We start from the raw sequence: 27,722 nt of genomic DNA on the forward strand, positions 1-27,722 counted from the left end.
GTGCCCATGCTAGCTGGGCTAACAACAAATGTAGAATTATCTTTGTCATTGTTTCAACTGCTGAGTGGCGCTTTCAAAGCGCATTTTTTTTGTATACACTTTTACGAGATAGACCAGTTTGACTATGTGGCTGTGGAAACCCAATATTCTTCACCCACACCCTGGTTAGTGCTGCTGCGCAAGTTGTTTATTTTTTAACAAGATCTGCGCACGTATGAATATGACCTACTTTACATTCTTAAGATCGGTAATGTAATCACTACGGATTTTTGTTTTGTTTTTAAGAACCACAAATGCCTACTGTTGCACAGGGAACAATGCATACTACTGGGTAAGTTCCTGAAACATTTTCGCATCTGTTGTTTTCTTTGCAACTGGGTGTAACGCGGGGCACTAGAGTAATTGATATAAAGAGCAATAGTAATGCTAGCGTCTTTTTGTATGGCTTAACTCCGCCATGGCTCTTTGGTCAAAGCCTACAGTATACTTCTACTACAACATTATATAAGTGATACACATGATCGAGGGATACTACAGTGTGTAGTAAAATATGCTACAGAATTACTACAAAGTATTGTAGTATTTTATTGTAAACTGTAGTATTATTTTCGTGTGAGCTTCATAACTTTGAAGCATGTATGTAATCAAAACAAGCACAAATACGTCATAATTATTAAAGTGAACTGCCCTTATCTAGAACAAAACATATATCTCCTAAACGTGTGTTATCCTCAGACCTTTATTTTCGGCGTTTATTCCAAAACCGCATTCTTTCCCAATTAATTTCACACGAGGAATGGCTGAACCACAGAGTTTCCAAATCCAGAGGCTCAACATCACGAAACTTCCGGAAACGCTTGCGAAATACTCAAACAGATGAGGCCGTGGTTTGGGGTTTGAGAAGGCAATGAGAGAAGTTAAAAAATATTCCTTAGTTGTTCATTTTCTCGAAATCTAAAGGCACAACCTAGATTCGAACCAATGTTTTCAGTTGTTGAACAAGTTATTACTCCAACCTTGTGGAAGTGACAAACTGACACATATTCATTTTTGTCAAAAACAACTTTATATCAGAGTGCCTTTGATTTTACTCCGTGCACATGCGCAGTTTGGCGCGAGACGACCATTTGACCAGATGACGTGTTTCTGCGCATGAGTTTAGCTAGCCAACGTCTACGTGACATCGCTAACAAGTGTGATCGGGATTTCTATTGGAGAAGCAGTTTCTGCCTATCTTCATGCTGTATTGTTTTTGGCTGGACAAACCAGAAGCAATTTATTTCCGATTTTTAGGACTACAAGCTAGCGAGCTCATGGTAACGAAAGATAACGTTACCAGATTAGTTAACCTAAGTTTAATTAAAATATATTTTGCTGCAATAAAGCTACAAAATGGAAAAGACCAAACCTGAACTGAATTGGTTTTGTGTAACAGTATGAGAAATGCTGATGTGCTGAACTGTTAATAAGTGATGTTTCAAGGCTGCTAGTGGATAACTAAACTCAGCAAAAAAAGAAATGTCCCTTTTTCAGGACCCTGTCTTTCAAAGATAATTCGTAAAAATCCAAATAACTTCACAGATCTTCATTGTAAAGGGTTTAAACACTGTTTCCCATGCTTGTTCAATGAACCTGTGGAACGGTCGTTAAGACACTAACAGCTTACAGACGGTAGGCAATTAAGGTCACAGTTCTGAAAACTAAGGACACTAAAGAGGCCTTTCTACTGACTCTGAAAAACACCAAAAGAAAGATGCCCAGGGTCCCTGCTCATCTGCGTGAACATGCCTTAGGCATGCTGCAAGGAGACATGAGGACTGCAGTTGTGGCCAGGGCAATAAATTGCAATGTCCGTACTGTGAGACGCCTAAGACAGCGCTACAGGGAGACTGGACGGACAGCTGATCGTCCTTGCAATGGCAGACCACGTGTAACAACACCTGCACAGGATCGGTACATCCAAACATCACACCTGCGGGACAGGTACAGGATGGCAACAGCAACTGCCCAAGTTACACCAGGAACGCACAATCCCTCTATCAGTGCTCAGACTGTCCGCAATAGGCTGAGAGAGGCTGGACTGAGGGCTTGTAGGCCAGTTGTAAGGCAGGTCCTAACCAGACATTATCAGCAACAACGTCGCCTATGGGCACAAACCCACCGTCGCTGGACCAGACAGGACTGGCAAAAAGTGCTCCTCACTGACGAGTTGCGGTTTTGTCTCACCAGGGGTGATGGTCGGATTCAGATTTATCATCGAATGTATGAGCGTTACACTGAGGCCTGTACTCTGGAGCGGGATTGATTTGGAGGTGGAGATTCCGTCATGGTCTGGGGCGGTGTGTCACAGCATCATCAGACTGAGCTTGTTGTCATTGCAGGCAATCTCAATGCTGTGCGTTACAGGGAAGACATCCTCCTCCCTCATGTGGTACCCTTCCTGCAGGTTCATCCTGACAGGACCCTCCAGCATGACAATGCCATCAGCCATAGTGCTCGTTCTGTGCGTGATTTCCTGCAAGACAGGAATGTCAGTGCTCTGCCATAACCAGCGAAGAGCCCGGATCTCAATCCCATTGAGCGGGTCTGGGACCTGTTGGATCGGAGGGGGAGGGCTAGGGCCATTCCCCCTAGAAATGTCCGGGAACTTGCAGGTGCCTTGGTGGAAGAGTGGGGTAACATCTCACAGCAAGAACTGGCAAATCTGGAGGAGATGCACTGCAGTACTTAATGCAGCTGGTGGCCACACCAGATACTGACTGTTACTTTTGATCTTGACCCTCCCCCCCTTTGTTCAGGGACACATTATTCCATTTCTGTTAGTCACATGTCTGTGGAACTTGTTCAGTTTATGTCTCAGTTGTTGAATCTTGTTATGTTGATATAAATATTTACACGTTATTTTTGCTGAAAATAAACGCAGTTGACAGTGAGAGGACATTTATTTTTTGCTGAGTTTATATACAGGGCCTTCAGAAAGTATTCACACCCCTTGACTTTTCCACATTTTCTTGTATTACAGCCTGAATTTGAAATAGATTATTTAGAGATTTTTTCAATGGCCTACACACAATAACCGCATAATGTCAAAGTGGAATTATGTTAAAAAAAATGTAAACAAATTTATTAAAATACAAAGCTGAAATGTCTTGAGTCAATAAGTATACAACACCTTTTGTTATGGCAAGCTTAAACAAGTTCAGGAGTAAAAGATTGCTTAACAAGTCGCATAAGTTGCATTGACTCACTCGTGTAATAATAGTGTTTAACATGATTTTTGAATGACTACCTCATCTCTGTACTCCAAACATACAATTATCTGTAAGGTCCCTCAGTCGAGCAGTGAATTTCAAACACAGATTCAACCACAAAGACCAGGGAGGTTTTCCAATTCCTTGCAATGAAGGGAACCTATTGGTAGATGAGTAAAAATAAAAAAAAGCAGACATTGAATATCTCTTTGAGAATGGTAAAGTTATTAATTACACTTTGGATGGTGTATCAATACACTCAGTTACTACAAAGATGCAGGCATCCTTCCTAACTCCGTTGCCGGAGAGGAAGTAAACCACTCAAGGATTTCCCCATGAGGCCAATTGTTAACTGTTACAGAGTTTAATGGCTGTGATAGAACTGAGGATGGCTCAATAACATTGTAGTTACTCCACAATACTAACTTAAATGACAGAGTGAAAAGACAGAAACTTGTACAGAATAAAAACAAATATTCAAAAAAAACATGAATCCTGTTTGCAACAAGGCACTAAAGTAATACTAAAAAAATGTGGCAAAACAATTTACTTTTTGTCCTGAATACAAAGTGTTATGTTTGGGACAAGTCCAATAAGGGAAAGGGGGATACCTAGTCAGTTGTACAACTGAATGCATTCAACTGAAATGTGTCTTTCGGATTTAACTCAACCCCTCTGAAACAGAGCGGTGCAGGGGCTGCCATAATCGACATCCACGTCTTCGGCGCCCGGGGAATAGTGGGTTAACTGCCTTGCTCAGGGGCAGGACAACAGATTTTTACCTTGTCAGCTTGGGGATTCGATCCAGCAACCTTTTGGTTACTGACCCAACGCTCTAACCACTACACCACATTACTGAGTACCACTCTCCATATTTTCAAGCATAGAAGCGGCTCCAGGTTATGGGTATCCTTGTAATCAGCAAGGACAGGGGAGTTTTTCAGGATAAAAAAGAAACGCAATAGAGCTAAGCACAGGCAAAATCCTATAGGAAAACCTGGTTCAGTCTGCTTTCTAGCAGACAATGAGAGATTAATTAATCTTTCAGCAGGACAATAAACCTAAAACACAAGGTCAAATCTACACTGGAGTTGCTTATCAAAAAGACAGTGAATGTTCCTGAGTGGCCAAGGTACAGTTTTGACTTAAATCTGCTTGAAAATCTATGGCAAGACCTGAAAATGGTTGTCTAGCAATGATCAACAACCAATGTGACAGAGCTTGAAACATTTTGAAAAGAACAATGAGCAAATGTTGCATAATCCAGGTGTGGAAAACTCTTACAGACTTACCCAGAAAGACCAACAGCTCTAATCGCTGCCAAAGGTGGTTCTACAAAGTATTGACTCGGGTGTGAATACTTATGAAAAATTTGACATTTCTGTACTTGATTTTAATACATTTGCTCAAATAAGAAAATAAACATATTTTCACTTTGTCATTATGGGGTATTGTGTGGGTGAGAAAAAAAATCTATTGAATTCAGGCTGTAACACAACAAAATGTGGAATAAGTCAAGGCTTTAGTAGTCTATGCCTGGGAAGTACTAGGCTATATGGATCGTGTATCCATTCCTCTCAGTTCCTTTTGACTTTTTTGTTTCAGTTTTACTTCTTTAGTTTGACAGAATTGACAGTCTTTGTATTTCAACAGCTTTCCCAGTTGTATGCTAAGGCTGGGTCTCACTGTTATGTTATTATGAACAAGTAAGCCTAAACTCACAGAATTACTGTTACTAAAATAACCCGTTTTTATCATGTGCTCTTAAGTTATATTATTAGAGACTGATATAACTTCAGTGGTTTAGGTCTCGTGTGTGGCAAATCCACATTCCTGAGAATAAGTAATCATACACTTTAAGAGTTCAGCCTAATCCACCATGTTTTCTTGAATATGCTTATGACTCACCGAGCCTGATAAAATCAGACATTTGCAATGGTGGGGGAAGGGACAGCTTGTCACATTGGGTTATGGGTATCTCATTTCAGAAGCCTCTTTACATCCTATTCCCTAGTTCTCACTGATATTAAGGCATTTGGTTTAGAATATCTAGGCTAGTGTTAGCTAGCTTGCCTTAAAATAGAGCAACAATAGAGTTTTACCTATTCAGATGACCAGAACATGATTAAGACAAAGGAAGTCTTTCAAAGCATTGACACACTGGCAGTCTTGGAGCAGACCAGACTTCAAGAGAAAAACTTGAAAAAGTTAACAAAATGTTATCTTAAATAGGTCAGTTGGTGAAACACAAACAGTCAATATTAACCTATACAGTACATCAGTGATGATTGCACACGTATTTGAAAGGGGCCCTAATAATTGCTTAGGGGTTTCCACATGTACTGAGCAGCCTCTACTAATAAGTACAGCTAACCTAATCTTCCCAACAACATTGTTAACAGTACTGGGTTATAATTAGCGATTAGTGAAAAGTATTGGAAATATTAGCTAAAAACATCTCTCCAGGTCTGACCACCAAGGCCCAGGGAGGGTGCAGGGTGTAGGGTGCCTCTTCATAAGTTATCTTATCTTTCCTTATGTGTATTTTTCAAATTAGTTTTTTTTTTCTTCACCTTACTGCTGTTTAGATGGGGTTTCAGGCGAAATTCTAGATTCCTGTACATAGCTAAGAAGCTGACCAACTATCTGTCCTAATTCTTTCCCCACAAAGTCACTACTTTTGAAACCTTTCTGATTGTTTTGTATTTTCTCTTTTAGTAGAACTGCACTGTGAGCGGCCCTCAGGAACCAGAGGACCAGGTCTGACCGCCCAGGCCCAGGGAGGGTGCAGGGTCCTGGGTGTAGGGTGCCCAGGCCACTGGGCCTATGGAGCAGATCCACTGGGTGAGACACCGCTGGCAGCAGCTGCTGGCCGCAGAGTCAGGTCGAGGCAGGTACTCGGCCCCTGACGCCGTGCCCACCAAGAGTTCCCCGAAGCTCCACAACGCACAGCGGCTCACTGGCAAACGGAGGACGGTCATCGCCCGCCACGGACCCCACCAGCATGAGTACGACAGCGTCTCCAAGGGATGCCAGAGCAACGGCATCCGCACCACCAAGTACAGCCTTCTGAGCTTCATTCCCATGAACCTGTTCCAGCAGTTCCACAGGTGAGAGGGATCCCTAACCACATGCTGACTTACACAGGGGATGGGGTAGATCATAGTTGATTATAATCGGTCAATCATGTTTGTCGATGTCGGGAATGAACTCACATTAAGCAGGAGTGCCTTAGAGGCACTTGATTATAATCTGGTAATCATGTACGTTGTGAATTAACTCAAAATGAGCAGATTCCAGATGGAGACTGTAGTACACCCATAAGGGTACAGGTAACCTTAGGGCAGGGGTTCCCAAACTTTTTGGGTCCGCGAACCCATTTTGATATCAAAACATTTTCGCGACCCCACTATGTAAAAAAATTCAATATAATCAACTAACAATCCCACTGGGCAAAAACTGGTTGCATTAACATTGTTTCCACGTAATTTCAACAAAATATAAATATATAAATCTTATGACATTGAATCGATGTAGAAAACTGATTGGATTTGCAAAAAGTCATCAACGTAAGGCAATTTAGTATTTTTTTCACCCAACTTTTAACCCAAATCCAATGACATGGTGAAATGTTTTCTTGATTTCACATTGAATTCACGTTAGTTGACATAACAACCAAATGTAAATCAAAATTAGACGTTGAAATTACATCCTAGCCCAGTGAGATGTTTATTTGTGTTATTTGGGCTATGTATTTTGCAAATTAGTCTGACAGTATTTTTGACAGTATTTCAATCAGAAGACAGAATGGTTTGATGTGACTGAAATGTATTGGGAAATTCAGAAGATCATCAGGCAGTAATGTTGTATGATCTTCTGTGTAGAAAAGTCATTGATAAATCATTTATGTTGTTTTTCCCCCAGTCTGTTTTAGTGCCTGGTCTTGTCCACTCAGTTCTAACGGCTTGTGGGCATAGCAGAGGAAAACAGTACTTACGTATTTACGTTTTCCGGAGAGTCTTATCTTTCAGTGATGGGGTCATTATATTTTGCAGCTTAAACCATTCAAAAGAAAGAGCCACATTCCTAGGAAGAAAACAGAAACCTCTCTTCTTATTATAACTGCATCTAGCGGCTACCGAAGGTTACTGACGTAACCCTGGTTCTATGAACCAAGTGCACATTTTTCCTCATGACCCAATTTTTATATCAGGTGACCCGACATGGGGTCCCAACCAAGGGGCCAGTGTTCCGGTCTAGAAGCACTGTTTCGACTGCTCCTTCAGTTTTGCTTCGGGTACTGCAGTTTTACTGATGCCTGGCCCAGAAAGAAAATTTCCATAGACTGCCACATAGAGAAGTTAGATTAGAAAATTCAGAATAAAATACTTTAGTCATCACCTTTGTGCACAAAACATCCATTGAATTATTCAAATAATTGTTGCTGAGGCCGTTTTTTTTCTCTCCATCACTCACAGCCGAAGATATTAACATTTTATATTCAACCAATGTCTGCCATGTTTTTGGGTGACGTGATTTCATCGTCACTGCTCGCGCTGCTCCCTGTACGCACAGAGTGCACATGTGATGTCGGTCCATATAAACCCGACGCAACCTGGATATAGACGGTCCATGAATTGGCTAATGCGAACATGGGTAGATTACCTTAAAAACAACGGTCTGACATCTTAAACGCAGTCTCCAGTTGTTATTATAGCACAGTGGTCGCAACCCTTACTTTGGGAAACCCTGCCTTAAAGGGTCGATGTGGAATTTATCAAACCCCTCTTGCCTCTTCTCATCAGGGTGGCCAACCTATATTTCCTGTTCCTGGTGATGCTGAACTGGGTCCCGGTGGTGGAGGCCTTTCAGAAGGAGATCACTATGATTCCCCTGGTAGTGGTGCTCATCGTCATCGCCATCAAGGATGCCCTGGAGGACTACCGCCGCTACCGTTTTGACCAGAAGGTCAACAACAACGTCGCCACAGTATACAGCGGGTGAGTGGGCCGGCTGGACAATAGTGGCCTGTGTTTATCTTTTTTAAGGGGAACAGTCACTGTGTTGTTACATACTACTACATATATAGTTATGGAGTTGAGCCTTTTTAGTTATTACACAATACACATGCGGAAAAATTAATAGTGTTACATAACAGTAATTATTACTGTGTTAATAAAATGTTCTTAGTTACCAGAGAAATTACAGCATTACGACAGGTTTATTGATTTTATGATGCTAGCATTCAAATTGAAGGTCTTAAAACGTCTTGAACACAAACTTCATATCCCATAGTGCGCTGTGTTAATCAGCACCAAAGCACCGTGAGTTGCATACTGGGACTTCCTGTAACAGTAGGATCAAAGGTGAAGTAGCAATTTACATTAGCATACCAAACATGAACACCTTTCTCACAGAGCCTAAAGCTGAGGACCGGTGATCCTGGATCTGATGTTGATTATTGTAGATTCAGTTGTCTGTGTTACTGTATGTGGTATTAAGGAGCACCATACATACAGCACAGATAATCTATGGGGTTACTCATTCATCCATTCCTTTGTGCTGTCCAGAGTTTCACAGACCATCTAGGAAGTCATAAAAGTTCAACTTTGAGTTGTTTATGATGTGATGGAGTGTAGAAGAGTGGCTCTTTTGGTCTCTTAAGGCAGCGAGGTGTAGTGTTAGTGATCAAGGAGTTAAGCTCAAGAAGTTAAGCTCTCCCCTGCAAAGTAGATATCTTTTCTCTATCTAAACCTCACCCTGGAGACTCCGCATCCTGGATCAGGATAGACAACGACAGTAAAACAGAATGGGCATGGGTATCAAGAGGCAGAGCTCGGTCAATTGTGAGTGGCTGGGAATGCTGGAGAGATACAAAGGTCGGCTTGGATTTAAGTCAAGTTTACCAGTAAGTAAACCCTCTGGATTTGAACTGGTGGAGATTTTCACTGGTCTTAGAAATCATGTACAGCTTGGTGTGGCCAGTCCAAGGACAAAGTTCCAGTCCGAATGACCAACTGGGGAGGAAGAGAAGGACGGTGGTGTCCTCCCTCACAGAGGATGAAGAGCTGACAGAAGTCCTCAAGTCATACAGCAGCAACAAGGTGAACACCACCAAGTACTCCTTCCTGTCATTTGTCCCCAAGAACCTGTTTGAACAACTCCACCGCTTCGTAAATGTCTATTTCTTCTTCCTGGCAGCTCTGAACTTTATCCCAGTGGTCAATGCCTTTCATCCAGCATTATTCCCATTCTCCTGGTGCTGTCAGTGACGGCCGTGAAGGATCTCTGGGAAGACTATAGAAGAGACAAATCAGACAAGATCGTCAATGGACGCATCTGTGAGGTTTACAGCAGGTACAAAACATTAGTTGCACCCCCTTTTGCTCTCAGAACAGCTTCAATTCGGATGGTGGACCATTCTTGATACACACTGGAAACTGTTGAGCGTGAAAACCCCAGCAGCTTTGCAGTTCTTGACACACTGAAACTGGTGAGCCTGGCACTTACTACCATACCCGGTTCAAAGGCACTTAAATCTTTTGTCTTGCCCTCTGAATGGCACACGTACACAATCCATGTCTCAAGGCTTAAAAATGATTTAACCTGTCTCTTTCCCTTCATCTACACTGATTCAAGTGGATTTAACAGGTGACATCAATAAGGGATCATAGATTGACCAGGTGAATCCAGGTAAAACTATGTCATGGAAGAGCAGGTGTTCATAATGTTTTTTCGACACTCGGTGTACATTCATGGTAGATCTGCATAGAGCAAAGTGCTGTTCATTATCTCTGAGTTGGAGCAAATGGAATTTCTACTGCTCAGAAACTGGTTTAACTGACTGAAAACGTTTTGAATTGCACAAGATCTGTTTATACTGTAGTTATTAGGAAAACAAACACCATACTGTACGTGTGCTTTTATTAGGTAAACTGCTCTGTTATGACAGGTAAACATACTGATACTGTATGTTTCTGGAACAGGTAAACATTCTGATAGCTATATAAGCGTAGTGGTCTGGGAATATTGCAAAGCATGGATAAGTGTGAGACAACAGGTTAACAAACTGACTGGTAGTTATGTGACAACTTCTTTAACATGTAAACTAAACCTACAGCTCTATAGATCTGCAGCTTCTTTTTTATACTTACTAGGGCTGTATATGTTACCATCAAACTGACTAGCATGCAACCTAGAGCAGGTATATGCTGAACTGAAAGTAGGACAAATTGACATCATCTCTACCGCTCTACAAAAGGTAAATCATATGATCTGTGATTGTAAAACATAATTATTGTGCCATGTGAGAGATGGACACACACATCACTCACTCAATTCCTCTGATGGCTCTCTGCACATAAGGCCTTGACAATTCAATGTTCAATGGCTGAGTTCTCACTTGTTGAAACCTATCCCCTTTTCCAGAGTCTAGGAGTGACTGGTAGAGGTAGCCTGTTGGTTCTTCCTCCCAGGTCTACATGTCCCACCATGCAATAGCTCACAGCCTCAGGTATAGTGAGGCCAGAAAATCCCTATAGCCTATCCACACCAACATACTTTATTCAACATACTCTTTCATGTTGGGTGAATGTAAGCAAACCACATTATTACAGTAATTGTCTCTAACCAGAAAACTCCCAGTTCCTGCCAGGAAAAGGTGATAGTGGTGGACAATGAGATAAATGATTAACCTTAAAGTATATTCACACACTGGCCTAGTGGAACATTGTGCGTTTGAGAAGCCTTACACTCACGCCCTGTGATTGATTTGAAGACTTGTTTGTTACACCCACCCTACCAGCTACAAGTAGCATTCCAGTTGGTGTGGTTCCATCATGTGCATGTTACTGTGTACCCAAACACACACCACACTCCCTGCTTCAAAGGAGTACACACACTGACTGTACACACAATTGAATCTTGACCCAGACCATAACACACAATGAGCAGGTTAAATGCAGCACATGTACTTCATGGTTGTCTGAAATAAATGTTTGTTTTAAAGTCTCTCTTGTGGCGCTGAGCCCCATAGTTCAGTTAATTTGTAAAGGATTATTCCAACACACACGATTACCTCACGGTCTTGTCTTGAGTGAGGTCACCGACTGAAATGTCGACCAAAAAAAAGTGCAGGGTTATTGTTGTCTTCTGGAGTTTTTTTTAAATGTGTAAAATAGGTAACCATGTCTGTGTTTAGGTGCTTAAATGGTTGGTTAATTAAAGCCATGCTCCCTTGCTTGTGTGAATACTGTTCATATGTATGAAATCTTTTATTTTGTTGTAATTCTGCTCCTGTGGTATTGTTAGCAACGTTTCAACCACATAGGGTCTTCAGGCCTTCGTCATATTTGATAGTACCCACATGGTCCCACTCTGTGCCCTCAAGCAGTTAACAGGTTATCTTGTGGTATGTTTTACGATAGGAAACAGCAGACGTATGTGGACCAGCGTTGGCAGGACGTCCGCGTGGGGGACTTTGTCCGTCTGTCCTGTAACGAGATCATCCCTGCAGACATGCTGCTGCTGTACTCCTCTGACCTCCACGGCGTCTGCTACATCGAGACGGCCAACCTGGACGGGGAGACCAACCTCAAACAGAGACAGGTGGTCAGAGACCTGCCACAAGTATGTGGCTCACATCGCTCTCATTGGTTTGAACATGCTGTTATCATTGTCATGATTGCATTTCAGTTTTTTCAACAATTGAGGTTAAAGCATGCTTGCAAGAGACGGGGTGCCTCGCACCTGCCTAAACAAAACACTGCCGTTTATTGTACAGCTGAAGGTGGAGTGGTACAATAATAAAACGTTTGATAAAACATGATGCAAGAAGCTGTGATATACCTGCGTTACACAACTGTACTGTATATCTGTGTAAAAAGCTGTACACTTCCTGTCAAGGTATGGTGTAATGAAGAAGAAGAAAGCTAAACATTTGAGACAAAAATATTGTCCTTGGGTCTAGCAGGAAAATAACTGCAGAATTTCACAAGGTACTCTATAAAAGTTCTAACCAGAATGCCTAGTAGAATTTTGAAATATTTACAGCGTGTGTGTCATCTGTTTCAGGGTTCCGAGTTGACTCCAGAGAACTTCCACAGCCGCATTGAATGCGAGAACCCCAACAACGACCTCAGCCGGTTCCGAGGTTACATGTGAGTCTCATTTTAGTCTGGTTTAATTGACTACAGATACTGTATGGAAACAGACTTAACTTTATAAACTTTTGAAAGGCAAGGTAACTTTCATGTTTTTTACAGGGAGCACCCCAGTAATACTCGTGTGGGCTTACACCACGACAACCTCCTCCTGCGAAGCTGCACCATCCGCAACACAGAGACCATCATAGGCATCGTGGTCTATGCAGGTAAGAGGGTGAAACACTCCTCTATCCCCAGGTCTACCCCACGCTAGGGTTTGGAGTGTCCCATTATCCAACCCAGGTGTCCACATATTTCAAGTTATACCTGGGCAACTAGCAGGACTTTCGGCCATTGAGCACTGGAGTTGTGGTGCAGCCCTGATGTAACAGGCTATGCTGGTGAGAGTATAATCTGCCTCTAGTGTACTCAACCCTGTACTTGAACCTTCTGTCATAAAGCCTATATAATGCTGCCTTTATGGATAATGGCTGTTAACCTCTTAGATGTAATGGCAAAATGTAGATTGCCGCCTAAATAGACATACCCAAAAGTAACTGCTATGCATGTGCAATTACATGATTCTGGTATATTTGGAAAGACATCTGGGAGATTGAGGAAATGATCAGAAGGAGTTACATAGTTCAGAATGCACACGATCAAGCACACACAAAATAGTTTTTTTATTTTGAAAGTAATCTTTAATTGACAAGCTATAAGTGAATTATTGATGCCCAGAGCTGGAAACGCATCAGATGGCTTCCACAACATGTGAACAATGGGATTGATAGACCTAACAACTAGAAATGGGCAGAAATTTTAGTAGGTGGTGTCAGGTGCGGTCATGGGACGTTTCCAAGTGTCCCTAAACCTCTCCAGAGTGGCATGTCTGTAAATTAGATAATTCCAGTGCTATTACATATTTGCAATCCCTAAATGCTATTTGTTCAGTATAAAAACACAATTTCTACTATATCAACCTCACTCAAACATTGTGGTGGTGTTAAGGGGTATCCAGGGTACATTCAAGTGTCCTTTCAACCTCTCCAAAGTGTCCAAATGTGGCAATTGCACTGTTTTTGCACACTGGATGTGCCTAAAAGTAAAAGTTTCTACAACACCAACCTCTAACATTGTGGTGGTGTCGGGGGACATACAGGGTATATCCAAGTGTTTTTTTCAACCTCTCCAAAGTGCCTGAACTTTTAGCCTAGGCATATCCAATGTATTGGTCCCACATACAAATTAACTGTTTATAAAAGCAACCGATATACTTTCAAAAATATATACAAATGTCTTATCAAACAAACTTGGTTACACACGTGTCCTTCACTAAAATAGAAATAAGCTGAACTATTTACAAATGGCATTCGTTTTACAATCCAGGTATAGATGATTGGATTTCACTTTCACCATAGCTTGTACATGCCGTGATAGTCTTTGAAGCAGTCCCTCTCCGCCAGGAATCAAGTGAACTGCCATTTCGAACAGAAGATCTGGCATTCCCTCCGTGTTTTGTGCAATGCTTGCTGTTCTTCTTTTTGGCATGTGTGTTGGATTGTGTCGCTCATCTTGAGTGGAGGGGGGGGGGGGGGTCTTGTGATGGTTGTGAGGTTGCTTTGGGCCCCCAATTCAGCCGTTTCTAACACCAGCTGCTCTCGGAAGGCCAACTGGGAGAGAGGGGTTTGACCTTTTGCTTTGGCCATCTGCTTGTGGAGAATGAAATAATTTACTGTAGCAATGTCCACAAAGTGGTAAAAAAAAATGTATTATACCACTTCCTTGTCTTATGGAAGACCTGGAAGTAGCCTATCAGAGCATCAGATAGGTCGACACCCCCCATGCTGGCATTGTAGTCCTTCATAGAAACAGGAATAGAGACATTCTTCCTTTTTCACCCTCCTTGAGACATGGTTGTTATTGAATGCCTTATGCTGTGTGAGCATGGTTACTTCCCTAGTGTCCTTCCGTTTCACAAAAAGCAGCTTGTTAGTCCTGATAGAACGTATGGTCCCCCTCTCCGCTGTCTTTGTCATGTCATTTACCTTGGTCGAATGGTGCCACAAGTCCCTATTTTATTTTTCAAGAGGTCTATGAAAAGTTGATGTAGAACCATCAGACGGGGTGATTGACACAGCAGTGGGGGATGTAGAACCACCAGACGGGGTGATTGACACAGCAGTGGGGGATGTAGAACCACCAGACGGGGTGATTGACACAGCAGTGGGGGATGTAGAACCACCAGACGGGGTGATTGACACAGCAGTGGGGGATGTAGAACCACCAGGCGGGGTGATTGACACAGCAGTGGGGGATGTAGAACCATCAGACGGGGTGATTGACACAGCAGTGGGGGATGTAGAACCATCAGACGGGGTGATTGACACAGCAGTGGGGGATGTAGAACCATCAGACGGGGTGATTGACACAGCAGTGGGGGATGTAGAACCATCAGACGGGGTGATTGACACAGCAGTGGGGGATGTAGAACCATCAGACGGGGTGATTGACACAGCAGTGGGGGATGTAGAACCATCAGACGGGGTGATTGACACAGCAGTGGGGGATGTAGAACCATCAGACGGGGTGATTGACACAGCAGTGGGGGATGTAGAACCATCAGACGGGGTGATTGACACAGCAGTGGGGGATGTAGAACCATCAGACGGGGGTGATTGACACAGCAGTGGGGGATGTAGAACCATCAGACGGGGTGATTGACACAGCAGTGGGGGATGTAGAACCATCAGACGGGGTGATTGACACAGCAGTGGGGGATGTAGAACCATCAGACGGGGTGATTGACACAGCAGTGGGGGGTGAAGACCTTGACCAGCGGGGGCGCTAGCTGGGGAGGGGTGGCTCCCAAACGTCATCATCCAAATAATCTGCATCCTTCACTCTGTGATGAATAAAATAAAGGGATATATTGTTGTAAGACACACAGAATTACAGTTGACAAAATTAACAAAACATTACGGGGAAGTAAAAACACCAAGCCTGAACTTTATCTGTACAGTGATTCACATAGAGGGTGTGAAGCAAAGACACAATGTAAACAGTAACACTTTGGAGACAAAGGCAGGTGTGAGAACCACAAACAATGGCCATGAGAGTTTATTTATTTTATACCTTAATTCTTATTTTCAATGCCGGTCTAGGAACAGTGGAACTTGTTCAGGGGCAGAACGACAGATTTGTACCTTGTCAGCTCGGGGATTCGATCTTGCAACCTTTCGGTTACTAGTCCAACACTCTAACCACTAGGCTACGCCTTAGTGGTCTCTCCAAACTATTACAATGATGAAATTTAGAACAGCAAACAGTGAACTAATAAGAAACAGACAACTACTTTGGAATTATATAGTATTGCACAAAAAGCAGACAACGTATAAATATGAAATACCTAGTCAAAAGTGGATCCAATCCTTCTAGAAAGCAATCTTCGTCGGCCGAGACGAGCAAATCGCTCCCCTAATCCGAGTCCGGCTCCAGTATTTTATTCAAAGCTTCTATGTCGGTATACTTATTTATAGCTTCCTTCTTTTTAGTTTCCTGTTCGATGTATATTTTTAGTTTTTACCTATTGACTTTTGAGAAGCCTTTTATGCTATATTTTATGCTAAAGTGATCAAATTTAAATCAATGAAAATTTGTTTACAATATAATGTAGCATGCTCGGTGCTGCAATATAATGTCATGTAGAGTGCTCGTCTCTGAGGCAGGTAGCAACAGTTCGCATTACGCATAAAAGGTTCTAGGCCTTGTTTTGTCCCACCCAGGTCAACTACATAGCCCTGGAAAGCATATCTCATCGGCTACAAGACTGTAGATGAATCGCCTGTGTAATAGATGCATACGGCGCGTAAGCAGGACACATGTCATGCGCAAAGATAGTCACTCGGTGGACATTCGATGTTGCCATTAAGTCATGCATCATCAGATAACATTGATAATAGGCTAGATCTGTTCCTACCAACCTAGGGATTAATTTCATACCCCCCATGTAGCTATAGCTCAAACACAAATCGAAGTTTACCTTGTAAGATGTTTGGTGAAAATGTTGTGTAAAATAAAATGTTTGACTCTGGGCTGGTGATCATTAACGGTAAGTCACAGGCAGACAAATAAGATATCCACATGATCTGTGGAGTCCTGGCTTTCGGTGTGAATCAACGTATTCCATGTTTATTGCGTTTATGCTTCACAACGCTGAATGTAGGTAGCAGACATATTGAAGTTAGGTAATCGGCTCGGCCTGCCCATGTATGGTAGTAAGTCACACCAAGGTTTTCAAGGCACAGATCAATAGCCAAGATACTCAGCTTTCCACAGACACTCTACTTTTGCAGATAGGGGCTATCGTTCTCATTTCAGACTGATTTGAATGAAACAAATCAAATAGGGTCCCCAAATATGGGGGCTTTACATTTAAGAGAACTACCACATTGTCCTGCCCCCATAGTCTATATTAGTGTTGGCTGCTAGGAGTGTAGCCTGCCCCAGCTCCTTTTATGCCTTCTAAACCTGTCTCTGCTCAGTCAGATAAGGTTTCTGCTTCCATTATTATACTACAAAATCCATGCAAGTATACAGTTACACCAGCTCTGGTAACAGCAAGGGCTTTCTATGCACGCCATTCATCTCATCTTCCTGCATTGGCTATTGTGATACAGTGGAGAATCAACCTCTGACATCTTATGTGCTGCATTTCAGTGCCTATGCAATTTCATTGTAACGAATTTCTCTGCTGTTGTAAGGGTACTATCACCTCTTCATGTTTATTCGACATCCACTAACACAGGGTATTTTCACCCAGGTCTACTATAAAACCACATATACATGTATACAGCCATGCTTGTGCTGTGTGATCTTGAACACAGGTCACGAGACCAAAGCCATGAAGAACAACAGTGGGCCGCGGTATAAACGCAGTAAATTGGAGCGCAGGATGAACATGGACATACTGTGGAGCGTTGTCCTGCTGGTCATCATGTGTCTGACCTCAGCTATAGGTCCGTACTGATCAGTATAACTTATCACATCTATATGAACACGTGTCTGTACAGCTGTATTTGGTTGCTAACCAAATCTATATGAACACAATGCTTATCGTGTCCTACCACACAGTTATTGGTCTTTGCTGTTTTACCATAGCTATATAGTTTCTGTAAACAAGTCTTTTGACCACGTCTATATAATTCTTTGTGCCCCTCAGGCCATGGTCTCTGGCTCAGGAACCTGGAAGGAGCTTCCTTTTTGATCCCTGACACCACATCTCCTGCCCTGTCTGGCTTCTACCTGTTCTGGACCATGATCATAGTACTACAGGTAGGTAGCGCACTAAATGTCATAACACCGTGAGTCAATGTGAAAACTTCCTGGCTCTAAATTATATTCCATTCTCTCCTCGGCAGGTGCTCATCCCTGTCTCCCTGTACGTGTCCATCGAGATTGTCAAACTGGGTCAAATCTTCTTCATCCAGAACGACGTGGACTTCTACAATGAGTACCTGGACTCCAGGATCCAGTGTCGAGCCCTGAACATCACAGAGGACCTGGGTCAGATCCAGTATGTGTTCTCAGACAAGACTGGCACACTGACGGAGAACAAGATGGTGTTCCGGCGTTGCACCATTGCTGGGGTGGAGTACCCCCACGAGGAAAATGGTGAGAAGTCTAATTTAATTTTGCTACACCACTACCAGGGGCACTAATGAGAGATGGTATTGTGAATGTTTGATACCCTGAAACTAAGGATTTTGTACAATGTATTTAACCATTGCATTCGTCCCTCTGTGTCTATCTTTCTGGCAGCGCGGAGGCTTGAAGTGTACAAGCAGGAGGAGGACGAGACGATGGGCCGCTCCCACACGCTCAAGTCACGTGCCAGCGCCAAGTCCCTGAGCTGCAAGTCGCTCAGCTGCAACCGCAGCTCCGTGTCCCTGCACACACTGACAGGCCACTCCGAAGAGGAGGGGGAGGAGACCCCCAGCCCCACCCTGCCCCGACATAGCGCCTTCAGCAGCCCTATGGTGAGACTCATACACCCAGTGTTTCTTTAGTCATTCGCAATGAGACCACCCGAAGATGAACGTTTTTTGTTCTAGCCAAGCACGAAGACACCTGATTCAGCTAATCAAAGACTTGGTGATTAGTTGAATCACACACAACTGACAGCATGGTATGAGTTGTCTAATTCCTATCTCCCATCTAGGAGAAGGATGTAGTCCCGGACCCTCTCCTGGTGCAGAAGCTGAACTGTCTGTCCTCCCCGCTCTTCCTTTTGACGGACGCCAGTATGGAGCTCACCTACATCGTGGACTTCTTCATGGCTCTGGCCATCTGCAACACGGTGGTGGTGTCCTCACCCAACCAACCCCGCCATGTGGTACGTAACATAGCCTCATCCTAATCATTTAAAAAGAATGGTACATATTTGCAATGTTTTAACTCCAAACAATGTCCATTTGTAGTCCTCGAAGGGGGAAAGCACACACTGAATATAACAAAAAATTTACATGTTAGAACAGGATTGGTGCCAATTCCATTTAAAAGGATCTTTTCAATTGCATTCCCAGGTCCAGGTGCCTGAGGTCTCCCGTACCCCCCTTAAATCCCTGGAGGACATCAAGATGCTGTTCCAGCGTTTCAGCCTCCCCCGCTTCTCCACACTCTCTCCTCCACACACTACAGACAGTACTCGCAGCTTCACCAGCAGGCTCTTTGCCAGGGGCAAGCCAGCGTCCTTCACCCCCAGCCCTTCCTCTATCCCCACCAAGAGGGGTACAGATCCAGACAGGGAGCCAAACTTTGAGGCCTCCATCCTGATTATCAAACCAGGGCTGGCTGGAGCCCCTGGAGAGGATGGGGACCAAGGGGATGAGGAGGGAGAACATGGATCTTGGAAAGGCGAAGAGGACAAGATTGTACAACTCAACCCAGGGGCCTGGAGCGGGCTGGAGAACTCTAATGGAGCACAAGACCCTCCCGGTGAACTTGAGGCAGACGAACTGATCTATGAGGCGGAGAGCCCAGACGAGGCGGCTCTGGTCCACGCGGCAAGGGCCTACCACTGCACCCTGCGGGGACACTCGCTGGAGCGCCTTCTGGTGGAGCTGCCGGGGATGGGCAGCCTGGCCGTGCGCCTGCTCCACATCCTCCCATTCGATTCCACCCGCAAGAGGATGTCTGTGGTGGTCCGCCACCCACTCACCAAGCAGGTGGTGGTCTACACCAAGGGAGCCGACTCAGTCATCATGGACCTGGCAGAGTCACCTAAAGGTGCTGAGCTGTCAGAGAGCAGGCAGGGTCACATCAGAGAACAAACCCAGAAACACCTAGACAACTACGCCAGGGAAGGCCTTCGCACCCTCTGCATCGCTAAAAGGGTACAGACGTCTACAGTGGTTCTGCTTTCTGTACCAGCTTAGAATACAATAGTTTATTGTACTCAGAAGATTACATTATTTTCACAAACTTATCAAACAAACCAAGAATATATTACCCAAAAATGTCAGTGATTGACTGGTGACTTGTGCAAACAGGTGTTTTTATTTTTTATTAGATTTTTATTGACCCATCTTCAGAGGACAAAATAAAAATACACGTTTTTTTGTTACATATGTTTTATTACATATACAGTACCAGTCAAACATTTGGACACACCTACTCATTCCAGAGTTTTTCTTTAATTTGACTAATTTCTACATTGTATAATAATAGTGAAGATATCATAACTATGAAATAACACATATGGAATCATGTGGTAACCAAAAAAGTGTTAAACAAATCAAAATATATTTTATATAAGAGATTCTTCAAAATAGCCACCCTTTGCCTTGATGACAGATTTGCACACTCTTGGCATTCTCTCAACCAGCTTCATGAGGTAGTCAACCGGGAATGAATTTCAATTAACAGGTGTGCCTTGTTAATTTGTGGAATCTATTTCCTTCTTAATGCGTTTAAGCCAATCAGTTGTGCTGTGACAAGGTAGGGGTGGTATACAGAAGATAGCCCTATAAGACCAAGTCCATATTATGGCAATAACAGTTTCATCAAGACATGAAGGTCAGTCAATCCGTAAAACTTCAAGAACTTTGAATGTTTCTTCAAGTGCAGTCACAAAAACCATCAAGTGCTATGATGAAACTGGCTCTTTTGAGGACCGCCACAGGAAAGGAAGACCCAAAGTTACCGCTGCTGCAGATGATAAGTTTGTTAGAGTTAACTACACCTTGGATTGCAGCCCAAATAAATGCTTCACAGAGTTCAAGTAACAGACACATCTCAACATCAACTGTTCAGAGGAGACTGCGTGAATCAGGCCTTCATGGTCGAATTGCTGCAAGGAACCACTACTAAAGGACACCAATAAGAAGAAGAGACTTTCTTGGGCCAAGAAACACGAGCAATGGACATGAGACCGGTGGAAATCTGTCCTTTAGTCTGAAGAGTCCTAATTTGAGATTTTTGGTTCCAACCGCCGTGTCTTTGTGAGACACAGAGTAGGTGAACGGATGATCTCTGCATGTGTGGTTACCACCGTGAAGCATGGAGGAGGAAATGTGATGGTGTGGGGGTGCTTTCCTGGTGACACTGTCAGGGATTTATTTAGAATTCAAGGCACACTTAAACTGCATGGCTACCACAGTATTCTGCAGCGATACGCCACCCCATCTGGTATGCGCTTAGGGGGACTACCATCTCTTTTTCAACAGGACAATGACCCAAAACACACCTTCAGGCTGTGTAAGGGGTATTTGACCAAGAAGGAGATGGAGTGCTGCATCAGATGACCTGGCCTCCACAATCAACTGACCTCAACCCAATTATTAAGATGGTTTGGGATGAGTTGGACTGCAGAGTGAAGGAAAAGCAGCCAACAAGTGCTCAGCATATGTGGGAAGTCCCTCAAGACTGTTGGAAAAGCATTCCTCATTAAGCTGATTGAGAGAATGCCAAGAGTGTGCAAAGCTGTCTTCAAGGCAAAGGGTGGCTACTTTGAAGAATCTAAAATCAAAAATATATTTTGATTTTTTTTTTTTACATTTTTTGGTTACTACATGATTCCATATGTGTTATTTAATATTTTTGATGTCTTCACTATTATTCTACAATGTAGAAAATAGTAAAAAATTAAGAAAAACCCTTGAATGAGTAGGTGTGTCCAAACTTTTGACTGGTACTGTACATTTTTAACACATTTTACACATTTTAACACATACATAGAGCTTTTACACACAATATTATATAACAGAAATATAGTTTTTTAAATGTATATTACATTTGGATACATAGTACTCAGACAGATCCAGGACACATTATATAGTATTTTCATTGATAACTCATATAGATCATGAGCTTTTAATCCCACCCCTCAGCTACTCTAAGTCCATCCCACCGTAGACCAGCATTGCTTGATTTCCTTGTGCCATATATTTTTCAACTGTGCTGTGATGTTTTACAAAGATTCTGAACTTTTCTATTCGCATAGTATCCACAGATTGTAAGATAAAGTTGAATATTTTTGCTAAAAGTATTGTTGTTGATTGATTGATTATGGCTTTGAAAATCTCCCAACAGTGCTATTTGTAGGGTTTATTCTATTGTGCTAACAGGTTTTGGAGGAGGAGGAGTATGAGGTTTGGTTGAAGCGTCATGCGTTTGCAGAGACCAGCATAGAGAACAGAGAGGAGCTTCTACTGGAGTCCGCACAAAGACTGGAGACCAACCTGACTCTACTGGGTAAACCGCCACTCCACAAACATGCTTTATTTGCACCATTAGGAGAATAAGGGTGATTTATTAAATGTATTCCTAATGTACTAGTCATAGGGTCCCAATCAATTAAAAGTACAGCCTGTAACTTTCATAGTCAAAAGTGCTGCTCCTACACTTGTTTATAACCCGAAGGGGGTGAATTCAAGCAGCAACTTGGTTAGGGGCTAGCATCAACCAACTGCAATGGCTGATTGTAGTGTTACTGTTTCTGTCTCCAGGGGCAACAGGGATAGTGGATAGACTCCAGGAAGAGGTCCCAGAGACCATTGAGGCACTACAGAGAGCAGGGGTCAAAGTATGGGTCCTCACTGGGGACAAACAAGAGACTGCCATAAACATTGCCTGTGCCTGCAAACTTCTCAGGTCCACAGACCAACTGCTGACTGCTAATTGTGGTAGCAAGGTGAATGTTATCTTGATAGCCTGAATTATTTGTACTCTTTCAAATTGCTTTCCTGTCATCCTGCTGTGTATCTTCCTTATCCTGGTGTGTGTCTCTTCAGGAGGCGTGCAAGGCTTTGTTGTTGGCGCTGCGGGCGGAGATGGAGTGCGGAGAGGCAGCTGAGGGCACGTCGGGCTTCACCCTGGTTGTAGACGGGCGCACGCTGGAGTTTGCCCTGCAGGAGGACCTGAAAGGGGACTTCCTGGAGCTGAGCCGGTGCTGCAGGGCCGTGATCTGCTGCCGCTCCACCCCCCTGCAGAAGAGCCAGGTGGTACGGCTGGTACAGGACCAGCTCCGAGTCATGACCCTCGCCATAGGTCAGTGAAAGAGTCGGTAACGCTTTAATAAATGAGTAGTACAGGATCTACTGTATACATATTTATACACATTTAGTAGGCATTATAGGTAGGAAAAGCCCTGTCTTAGTGTTTCAAATGTAGATTTCTTAAGTCTGGGGCATCCTTTTTGTCTAGGTGATGGAGCCAATGATGTCAGTATGATCCAGGTAGCAGATGTTGGCATTGGGATATCTGGCCAGGAGGGCATGCAGGCTGTGATGTCCAGTGACTTTGCCATCTCCAGGTTTAAACACCTCCGCAAGCTGCTGTTGGTCCATGGACACTGGTGCTACACACGCCTGGCAAACATGATTCTCTACTTCTTCTACAAGAATGTGGTAAGAATATATCTCACTCACCCACACACAGACACACACATAAAGACACAGACACACTCACTATCTCTTTATTTTCTCTTCCTCCCTCCCACTCTCTTCCTGTGTGTGTAGATGTATGTAAACCTGCTGTTCTGGTACCAGTTCTTCTGTGGATTCTCGGGGAGTGTTATGACCAACTCCTGGGTGCTCATCTTCTTCAACCTCCTCTTCACCTCCGCCCCTCCCCTTCTCTACGGGATCCTGGACAAAGACGTGTCTGCAGACACCCTCATTAAGTTACCGGAGCTCTACAAATCTGGACAGAATTCCAAGGTATGTGAAGGTGGAATCTGGTCGTATTAGGACAAAGTTTTCCAACTCCGGTCCTTGGGTACATTTCTGTTCTAGTCCAGCACTAACACACACACTAATTCATATCTTTTGTTTATATATCTCTCCAGGCCTACCTCACTTCTACCTTCTGGCTGACAATGCTGGACGCTATTTACCAAAGCCTTGTCTGTTTCTTTGTTCCTTACTTTGTGAGTAGGTTTACACTAGATTTGCACTAGTAGTTGTATTCCCATTGATGTATTGTGTTTTGTGTCCTGTGTCTACGTTGTGTAATCCTATACCCTGAGAATGGGTCAGTGAGGTGGTGTTGTTCTCTGTAATCTGGGAGTAGTTTCGATTTAATAGGGCATCATGCCATTCCCTGCCTATAAAGACATCAAAGGATTTCCTCATTCATAATGAACTTTGTTTTGGTCTTTATTTTTGGTCAGGCATACGCAGGGTCGGATGCAGACATGCTCTCCTTTGGTTCTCCCATCAATGCCTCGTCCCTCCTCATTATCCTACTGCACCAGGTCATCGAGAGCCGCACACTGGTGAGACTCACACCTGACCTGACCCAAACATAGGCTGATAATGATACTGCATTTTGAAGGGGGCAACTAGTGGACTACACTAGTGTGAGGCATTTAGCTATAAGTGCACCTGGGCTCCTGTTATTCCATGTTATGTACTCTATTTATATACATATATTCCTATGTTGATCTGTGCTATGTTCCTGTGTTACAGACATGGCTACATGCATTACTGGTGATGGGTAGTGCTCTCTTCTACTTCTCTTTCACCCTGGTCTTCAGTGTGGTGTGTGTGACGTGTAGCCCCCCCACCAATCCCCTTGGTGTGGACAAGCTACAGATGTCCAAACCACTCTTCTACGGAGTGTGTGCCCTCACCACCGTGCTGGCACTGCTACCAAGGTATACACTCACAAACACAGTGGTGCCAACCTTTTTCAGAGAGAATTGCTGCTCGATTTGAGACCCACATCATAAAACCATATTTAAATCTTTTTTTTTTAAAGTACAAGTTTTATATCTGCCCTTTCTCACTGCCACTCTTTCAGATTCCTGTTCCAGGCCCTGCACAACAGCATCTGCCCCTCTGACACAGTGAAGGCTGCTCTGATGGACCAGCTCAATCCAGATGACTACTGTAGAAGGATGCAGCGCTGGAACCAGACCCAGGCCCAGAGTAAAACCAGGAGTCTCGTCATCAACGTGGAAGACTCAGACATCAAGGTCCCTGACCCTGACTTCAGACTCCCTTCAGAGCTGAAGGAATGCTCTTTGCTCTCCTGACCTCACAGAGGCTACAGGGGGCTGCTGAGGGGAGGACGGCTCATAATAATGGCTGGAATGGAGTGAATGGAATGGGATCAACCACATGGAAAACATGTTTGATATGTTCGATACCATGCATTAATTAAGTTACAGCCATTACTATGAGCCTGTCTTACCCAATTAAGGTACCACCGGCCACCTGTCGTGGCTACAGGGGGAGGCTGCAGGGTTCAACCCTAACACCCTTCAAAACTAGCTGTCTTGCATGGGTTGCTCACTGATGATGATGGTTAAGAACACCATGCTGTCTATCCATGGGAAAGAGATGGATATGTTTCTCATGTGTGCCTAGAGTTGCATTAACATGGAGTCATGGATGTATAGCCTCTCCTGGTACTTGAGACAAGATTGGTGATGTGGACTTTTTGTATTTTTTCTTATGTAACCTTTATTTAACTAGGCAAGTCAGTTAAGAACAAATTCTTATTCACAATGATGGCCTACAGGTGAATATACTGAATCCACACAAGTGCGTCGAGGGTAAAGACACATTAGACATTCATAAATGTGTCTCTGTGGTACGCTAGTACTTTGACACAATCAGGTGTGAGGCATAGTGCACTACACCCGCTAGGCGTGGTCCACTCTGGCCCTCTTCAGAGTGCACTGAGCATGTAGGGCACAGAATGCTAGTAGTTATCATAGGCTAGTCCCCAGTAGCTAGCTACTCTCAGATGAATGCTTATAGGTTGATTTAGCGAATGTTTAACTCCTCATCCTGTCACCAAGTTATGAATGGGAGCTGTGAAACGATCGTTATGTGACGTGATATCAGAAGGTTGACAAGCTTTTTAAAAAATGTTATTGTTTTGTTTGTTCCATGAAAACAATGTGTACTGTACTACACTGGTTACATTCCTCTACTGAATCATGTTATGCAATCCCAGGTAACGTGAAAGAATTTTTGAATGTTCTTTTTTCTGTCATTTACACTGCTTGGTTGAACAATGGGGAAATGATATGCTTGAGTGCGTGCAATGTTTGTAATGTGTTTACAATCCTTGAGCTGCGTACACTTCTTTGTAAAGTTAGCATCAAGCTATGACTCGTTTTGTGTTTACGCACATCTCTTTGTTGTTGGTGTTTCTTAAACAAACACACCAAAAATGAAATTGTGAACAACGCATATTATTGCATATGAACCGTGGAGACGGGGAGGTCACATAGAGTACCAAAGTCATAATACCCATAAAATGGTTCCAATCGTTTTTCCGCCCTTCATTTTTCCCATAGGAACACTTAAAATAAGAGCTGTGTTTCGTGTTGGCCTACCCTGGTGTGACGTTTTGATAACCGTGTAAATCTCTCTAGGACAACAAGTGACTTATCAATATATTTGCATGTATTTACTCCCCAAAAATGAAATGCTAATTAGTTGCTAATGTGGCTATCATAAAGAACTACAAATGCCATGATGATCTGGATTAACTATCTGTTAGCTAAATTTAGTATTGAATAAATTGGTTACATTTCTTTAAATTTACAATTCTGTGAACTGTCATGTGCAAATTTTAAATTGACACAACACCTGTTAGCAAAGGTGTCAGCGAGAGATGACGTGCAGGAGCTTGCAGGGATTTGTAGTTTTGCATAATGTCTACTTTGATGCTAATTAGCATTTTCGAATCTGAGAGTAAATAGAGATTAATATATTGATAAAAGTCACCTTTTCGGAGAGATTTACATGGTTATCAAAACGTCACACCAAGGTAAGCTTAAACAAACACAATCCTTATTTTAAGAGTTTCTAAAATTCCCTATGGGAAAAATGAATGGTGGAAAAAAAAATCACCGCTAGGATTTATGGGTATTATGACACCCCAATGCAGGGCTCTATAGTTGGGCAAAATCCGAATGCTGTACAGTGGCCTTACCCTCCTAACCACTGATCTCTGTGACTTGGGTAGGTGATAACAGTATGTAAATGTATAAATCACACTTGAACCTATTTTGACAGGAGTTTACATGGATTTGGCATGGACCTGACATTTCCCACCACTATTACCTACCAACCCGCACTTAGCTGTAGTCATGTTCGGTAAAGGAGCCTTGAAGTCCATTTAAACATGGCATGTATTGATTTATTTAACCTTTATTTTCTCATTGAGGTACAATCTCTTTTTCAAGAGAGACCTGGCCAAAGGGCAGCACATGTTTAGTTAGAAGACAAGGACCAAAATGCAATGTACATTTTCACACTGGAAATTGAAAATGTAATGTGGGAAGATGATAGAGATCCTGGGGCTTCAAAAGCAAGACAACCAAAAGTGCAACTTAATAGGCTTAAGTACAGGAAGAGGGTTCAGATATGGCCCTCCTGTATGTGAAGTAGGCTTTACAAATGTTCTCTTGAGTTTGCCTGGACAATGCCATTGCCAGTTATATCTGCTTCTGAGAAGTGACCTCTATGCAACAGCCTCTACCACATGCAAGTCTTCTTTTGATCGATTAATCCTCAGTATTTTATGTGGTTAAATTAGACTCATATTTTTAAAATTGTTTTTACAGTAAAATCCTGCTTGTCAAATCCTACGCAACATGGAAAAGGCAGCTGATTTGACCTATTGTGAAATTGTCAAAGCAATGATTATAAATTAGTTGTGAACTTGTTTATAATAAATTCATTATTTTATATCAACTTACTTCCAAATGTGTGTACTGCTGTAAAAACATGAGCAAATCACATGTTCTGTGTCATGTACATTTTTTTTAACTTAGTGTTGTTAAATGTCATGTTCATTTGTGTACAAT

The 27,722-nt window shown here is 43.0% G+C and overlaps 1 protein-coding gene across 4 annotated transcripts; it reads left to right on the top strand.

Moving 5' to 3' along the window:
- Window positions 1–27,609, top strand: atp10d (ATPase phospholipid transporting 10D). Of its 4 annotated transcripts, none has more exons than XM_082973731.1 (21): window positions 1–331; window positions 5,970–6,361; window positions 8,057–8,251; window positions 11,678–11,858; window positions 12,324–12,409; window positions 12,515–12,621; window positions 17,278–17,409; window positions 17,613–17,725; window positions 17,812–18,064; window positions 18,212–18,429; window positions 18,612–18,785; window positions 18,976–19,785; window positions 22,018–22,144; window positions 22,399–22,583; window positions 22,684–22,939; window positions 23,096–23,298; window positions 23,410–23,610; window positions 23,739–23,819; window positions 24,063–24,167; window positions 24,361–24,548; window positions 24,695–27,609. In XM_082973731.1, the coding sequence occupies exons 2-21, from the start codon at window positions 6,078–6,080 to the stop codon at window positions 24,927–24,929; spliced, it is 4,134 nt and encodes a 1,377-aa protein (XP_082829857.1). In that variant the 5' UTR covers window positions 1–331; window positions 5,970–6,077; the 3' UTR covers window positions 24,930–27,609. The 4 variants fall into 4 exon arrangements, with proteins under 4 accessions (XP_082829857.1, XP_082829856.1, XP_082829858.1 ...); XM_082973730.1 differs by having other exon boundaries at window positions 5,973–6,361; window positions 11,678–11,879; XM_082973729.1 differs by having other exon boundaries at window positions 2–331; window positions 11,678–11,879.
- Window positions 27,610–27,722: the final 113 nt, after the last annotated feature.

Source organism: Salmo salar, chromosome 01 (assembly GCF_965601325.2).
Source record: "Salmo salar chromosome 01, fSalSal1, whole genome shotgun sequence".
In the NCBI taxonomy this organism is placed as follows: domain Eukaryota; kingdom Metazoa; phylum Chordata; class Actinopteri; order Salmoniformes; family Salmonidae; genus Salmo; species Salmo salar.

What these genes read in the sequence shown, in the direction of transcription:
- atp10d (XM_082973730.1), top strand. Translation starts at nt 6,078, where the DNA reads ATGGAGCAGATCCACTGGGTGAGACACCGCTGGCAGCAGCTGCTGGCC. An exon ending in AGCCGGTTCCGAGGTTACAT is followed by an intron (nt 12,410 to 12,514) that starts GTGAGTCTCATT and finishes TGTTTTTTACAG; the next exon opens with GGAGCACCCCAGTAATACTC. An exon ending in AATCTGGACAGAATTCCAAG is followed by an intron (nt 23,611 to 23,738) that starts GTATGTGAAGGT and finishes ATATCTCTCCAG; the next exon opens with GCCTACCTCACTTCTACCTT.